At 44.1% G+C, this 5,536-nt stretch overlaps 1 protein-coding gene across 6 annotated transcripts in view; it reads right to left on the bottom strand.

Moving 5' to 3' along the window:
- The window catches only part of cpeb4b (cytoplasmic polyadenylation element binding protein 4b), a 71,151-nt gene extending 66,112 nt beyond the window's left edge, over positions 1-5,039 (bottom strand). For all 6 annotated transcript variants that reach the window (XM_043703854.1, XM_043703856.1, XM_043703855.1 and 3 more), the window contains exon 1: positions 3,882-5,039. In XM_043703854.1, coding sequence (XP_043559789.1) covers positions 3,882-5,039 — 1,158 coding nt within the window. The remainder of the gene's footprint in view (positions 1-3,881) is intronic.
- Between the last annotated feature and the right edge of the window lie 497 nt (positions 5,040-5,536).

Below are 5,536 nucleotides of genomic sequence, written 5' to 3'. Positions count from 1 at the left end.
TCAGATACAAGAAAGGGAATGATTAGGTACCATTACTGAGTGCCTGACTCAATATCTGAAACTATTTTATTGTTCAAGTTTGTTCCTACAAAAGATTCATTTAAGGGTTCTTGATCCAACAAACTGCCCCTTAGAAAATACTTGCTCAACTAGAGGCTGTGTGTGTTTTCACTACACTCCCCGTATCATTTTCTGAAGCATATTTCACCCTAATTATATGCGTGTGCTTTCCTGTTTACTAAGATAATCTTTGGCATTTAAAGAACGAACATAATCTGTCACGCTCCACGTAAAGATCTTCCTGCCACAAAAAGAGGGAAATAAAATCAAATAAGCCAGATTAACTAGAAGATTCTGGACTCAATTCCTTCTGTGACAAGTTAACAGATCTCAAGCAGGCCAACAAAGAAAATACACACACTCAATGCTCAAACTAAGGAGATGACTATATATTATTTAAATAAAGCAAGATGTTGATTTACTAATTTCCAACTCGCATCATCTGTTGTGAAATTGTGAACATAAGCATTGGACTTTCATCTATGACAAGCTCCATGAACAAATAACCTGCTGACTCATGATTAATCATTCGTACAAAATACTGGATCCAGGCAAGAGCAAAAGCCTTCAAAAAGGTGGTAAACACTGATTTCTTTTTTTAAGAAAATGCCCTGTTCTTTTGTTATAAACCACATGGTTTGACAGACTCAGCTAACATTCAAATAGCTCCATTACACAGTACTTCCGTGGGAGAATGCACAAGTAAAATGCCTTTTCTAAAATCTAAATATGTTAAGACAACCTTTGATGAAGCACCACAAAGACACAAACGGTAATGTAAACTTACAGAACTACATTGGAAACCTATTAAATATAAGCATCACCCCTGTGAAGTTGCCTGTAATGCTTCCATCTCTAAAAGCTTGTGCAGTTGGACACCTCATGTCCTGTTCAATGGGCACTCAAGCCCAGATGTAACCACAGAAGAGGGACAGAAAGTTGGGTACTATGGTCTCCGTCACAGCCTGCTGCCTGGATCTCTTGATGGCCAATTTGCTCAGGCCCAGGAGCATATCCATCAGAGGCTCTATCATCTGCCCGCACCCCCTCAGCGCTGTGTGCTAATACGTTTAGAGCATGATGATGAATGTAACTAAAAGCTTAAAAGTACTCTAAGAAACAAGGACTTCATCTGACAAAAGCAGATCTCAGAAGGCTTGCAATTTCAAATAAACCTGTTGGACTGTAACCTGGTGTCATGTGACTTGACTTCAAAATAATGCACTCTTAATATCGGAACACAGCCAATTTTCTTACTGCCTATGGCTTAGTTTGTTTTCAGAATTTTAAATGTCTTAATTCTGCAGTGAGTCAGCTGTACAGTATCGAAACATTTTTAAAACTACCTTTTGTAGGTGACATTGACTTTTTTCTATGTTTTAGTATTTTAGAATTCCATTGCAGGAATTTATGGCTGCTAATGGGATGTTTTGGAGGGCAATTCCATTAGGAATTCATAAACTATGTTAGGTAGCATTCAAGTTTCTTGGTTTAGGTGTTTTGCCTGTCGACACATGATAAAATAGAAATTGCTACTTTCTGGTGGTGGGAGACCTGCAGTGGAGGAGAACCTTTCTTTTTCTATTCATCCCATGCAATAAAGATTAAGTAGGTTTATGGCATGCAGTTTTTCTGGCTTGGAGGAAGCTGTTTCACATTTGTAAATGTTTTTACTTGTAGCCCGTTTGTTTTTTAACCTGACCATTTCGCCCCCTTCACCTGACAAAGGAGCAGTGCTCTGAAGGCTTGTGATTTCAAATAAATCTGTTGGACTACAACCTGGTGTCATTCAACTTCTGACTTTGTGCATCCCAATCCAAAACCTGTACTTCCACACTATTTTGAAGTAACTTACCACAGACTATTAACTGCATAGACAAAGGAGTGCATTTTTTTTAAAAGAAAAGGCTGATGAAGTATTTGATGCGAGCATAAGAGGTACAGTTAGTAAGTTTTCAAATGACACCAAAATTGGAGGTGTAGTGGACAGCGAAGAGGGTTACCTCAGGTTACAACACGATCTTGACCAGATGGGCCGAGAAGTGGCAGATGGAGTTTAATTCAGATAAATGCGAGGTGCTGCATTTTGGGAAAGCAAATCTTAGCAGGACTTCTACACTTAATGGTAAGGTCCTAGGGAGTGTTGCTGAACAAAGAGACCTTGGAGTGCAGGTTCATAGCTCCTTGAAAGTGGAGTCACAGGTAGATAGGATAGTGAAAAAGGCGCTTGTTATGCTTTCTTTTATTGGTCAGAGTATTGAGTACAGGAGTCGGGAGGTCATGTTGCGGCTGTACAGGACATTGGTTTGGACATTGTTGGAATATTCTGTGCAATTCTGGTCTCCTTCCTATCGGAACAATGTTGTGAAACTTGAAAGGGCTCTGAAAAGATTTACAAGGATGTTGCCAGGGTTGGAGGATCTGAGCTATAGGGAGAGGCTGAACAAGCTGGGGCTGTTTTCCTTGGATAGTTGGAGGCTGAGGGGCAACCTTATAGAGGTTTACAAAATTATGAGGGGCATGGATAGGGTAAATAGACAAAGTCTTTCCTCTGGGGTCAGGGAGTCCAGAACTAGAGGGCATAGGTTTAGAGTGAGAGGGGAAAGATATAAAAGAGACCTAAGAGGCAACATTGTCCACACAGAGGGTAGTACGAGTATGGAATGAGTTGCCAGTGGAAGTGGTGGAGGCTGGTACAATTGCAACATTTAAGAGGCATTTGGATGGGTATATGAATAGGAAGGGTTTGGAGGGATATGGGCTGGATGCTGGCAGGTGGGACTAGATTGGGTTGGGATTTCTGGTTGGCAAGGATGGGTTGGACCGAAGGGTAAGTTTCCATGCTGTACATATCTATAACTCGATAAGTAGAGTATAATCAATTTTGCTATACCAAATAGAAATTGCTACAGAGTATTCCATTTGCTTTAATACAACAGGTTTCAAAAATAAGACATAACACCACAACCCAGCAGCTGAAGAAGTCATCAGTCCAGTGTGGATTTGTTATGAATTACAAGACTATGTGACGTTGAAAAGCTCACAGAAGGGCCCTCTTCGCTCTGGCCTGCATAGTAAGTTCTCATTCAGCCAATCATGCCTTAACACACATTAAGATTGGCCTACCTGAGACAAATAAATTCAGTAATCATTGGTGATGCAGCTCAAAAAACAAAATCTACATAACAAATTTACATGAAAATATAAAATCTGTTCAAATCTAATAAGGCTTAAAAAATGCATAAGTGGAAATGTTAAACCTTTTGCCTATCGTTATGAAAAGCAAAGAGTTTATTTTTAAATTTACTATTAGTTAAAATGCAAAGTATCTGTCTTGAATTAATAAGCTACGTGGGGCACTGAACCAACACTTTCCATACACAGTTTAATATCTGCACCCCTTGTTAATATAATTTTTTTAAAAAAACTAAAATGGAACTAGTCTCCTAAATTTAAGGAAAAATAAGTTCTTATTGCAAAAGAATCGTACATTTTCAACAGCAAAAGGTCGCGATGAGAGATGCATTCAATACAAACAAAAAAATCAGGTTTATGTTTTGCCGCAGATGGAACTGAGATTCAGGAAATGCAAAGGAAGGCTGGGAAGAATGCAAGAAATTCAGAGCATGGTTATTTGGCTTATAGATACTGTAATTAAAATTAAAGACGACGTTCGGGATTCTTGCTAAAGCTTTTTGACAAGTCCTTTGTATTTGAGATCTACACGCATTCGCCACTGTCAACAAGTTGCCGCACGTCAACGATCATTTAATAAACTGCAACTGAACCGCAATAGGCGTTAGGATTCAATAATTGCTTACCTGAAACGGTAAAATATTATCACTCCTCAACATGTTATCTTCCATCCAAGGCTTTGGTGGGAAAGCCGAGCTGGATCTCGAGTATTTGTGTGGTGGGATGTGGTTGCCGGGGAAAGGCTTCTTCATTGGGGAGATGGAGCTGAGGCCTGCCATCCCACCAGTCATCCCTCGGCGGTGATCTCTCCCTTGGGTTCCACCCCAAACACCGATCCCACCACTGGAGCTCCAGGACGACGAAGAGGACGATGTGGGCGACGAGCTTTGGTAGCTGTTCCACGGGGAGGGGGGCTTGCTGATGCTGTTGGCCAAGTGAGGCAACTGATTGAAAGCGTTTCTGTGCGGAAACGGAGCGGGATGCGGGCTGGCAGGAGACCTCCTGTGCTGCTGTTGCTGGGGCGGCTGCTGGTGAGGAGGTGGAGGCGGTGGCGGTGGTGGAGGCGGCGGAGGGTGGTGGTGGTGTGGGTGGTGGGGGGCATGGTGATGCTGGGAGAGGGCCATCTGAGGCGAGAAGCTGCCCCCGAAGCCCGGGCTGACGTGGTGAGGGAAGTTTTGGAAGAGCAGAGCCCCGTTGGCGGAAGGAGCAGGGACTCCCTGGTGAAAGAAGTTGTCCTCGCCGACAGTAGGAGGAGTCATCGCTGCTGACCAGTTGCTGAAACCGGTCAAGGAGGAGGTGGAGGAGGAAGAAGAGGAAGAGGAGGAGGAAGAGGTGAGGGAGGGCGTCCCGGCCGTGCCCGCTCCTCCGAGCCCCGATGAGGAGGACGAGGAGGACGATGAAGAAGGCGGCGGCGGCTCGTGATAGTCGAAAGCCGGCAGGATGGGCGACTCCATCCTCAGCTTCTCCTTGCTGCTGTCGCCGCCGCTCGGATTGTCTTCCTCGGGTTGGGGAGAGTCGGGCAGGAGGACTAGATCAGGAGGAGCGGTTTGATCGAGTCGGGGAGAGTGCTGCTGCTGTGGGGATTTGGGTTTCTCCGACAGCAGCAGCTCATCCTGCATGGTCTGGGGAGACGGGGCAGGGAAAAACCAAGGCGAGCCGGCGGCAGCGGAGACGCTCTGTTGTTGTGATTGGTGATGATGGTGGTGGTGGTATCTGACTGGAAAAGCTATCTTGCTGTTGGTATTATTGGTCTGCACTAGTAAACCGAACCCGTAATCCCCCATCGAGCGTGAGTGACGGCCGCACGAATTCTCTCCCCCACCCTCCCTCCTTCCTTTTCTGTTTTTTTCCTAAATAAAAAAACATACAATTACAAAAAGGGGAGGTAAATGTCAAGTCACCGCCGCTTCAGTACCACTTTTTCGCCTCAGAAAAATCCAATTAAAACCAGCAGCTTTTTTTTCTCTCTCCCGTCCTCCTCGACCGGCTTCTGTTACATTGTCGGTTATTATATTATAATAAATATGTTCCTACATCGACCCCACCCAATCTACTTTTTTTAAAACGCTCACCCTACCCCCACAGAAAAAACTACAGAAAAAAACTTTTGTCTTTTAAAAAAAATAAGAGATCCCCTCCCACCACTCTATCCCCCCCACCCCCAGTTTTCTCACAACCACCTCACTCTCGCCCGCCTGCACCGACAGACTGAGCGCAATGACAGAGTCGCGAGCTTCTTCCTGTTCGACTGTTTTCAGGCCCCTCCTCCTCCAACCATTCG

The sequence above is a fragment of the Chiloscyllium plagiosum genome, chromosome 14 (genome assembly GCF_004010195.1).
Source record: "Chiloscyllium plagiosum isolate BGI_BamShark_2017 chromosome 14, ASM401019v2, whole genome shotgun sequence".
In the NCBI taxonomy this organism is placed as follows: Eukaryota; Metazoa; Chordata; class Chondrichthyes; order Orectolobiformes; family Hemiscylliidae; genus Chiloscyllium; species Chiloscyllium plagiosum.
Note: the sequence above shows the minus strand (reverse complement) of the source record. Positions and strands in the feature narration are given on the sequence as shown.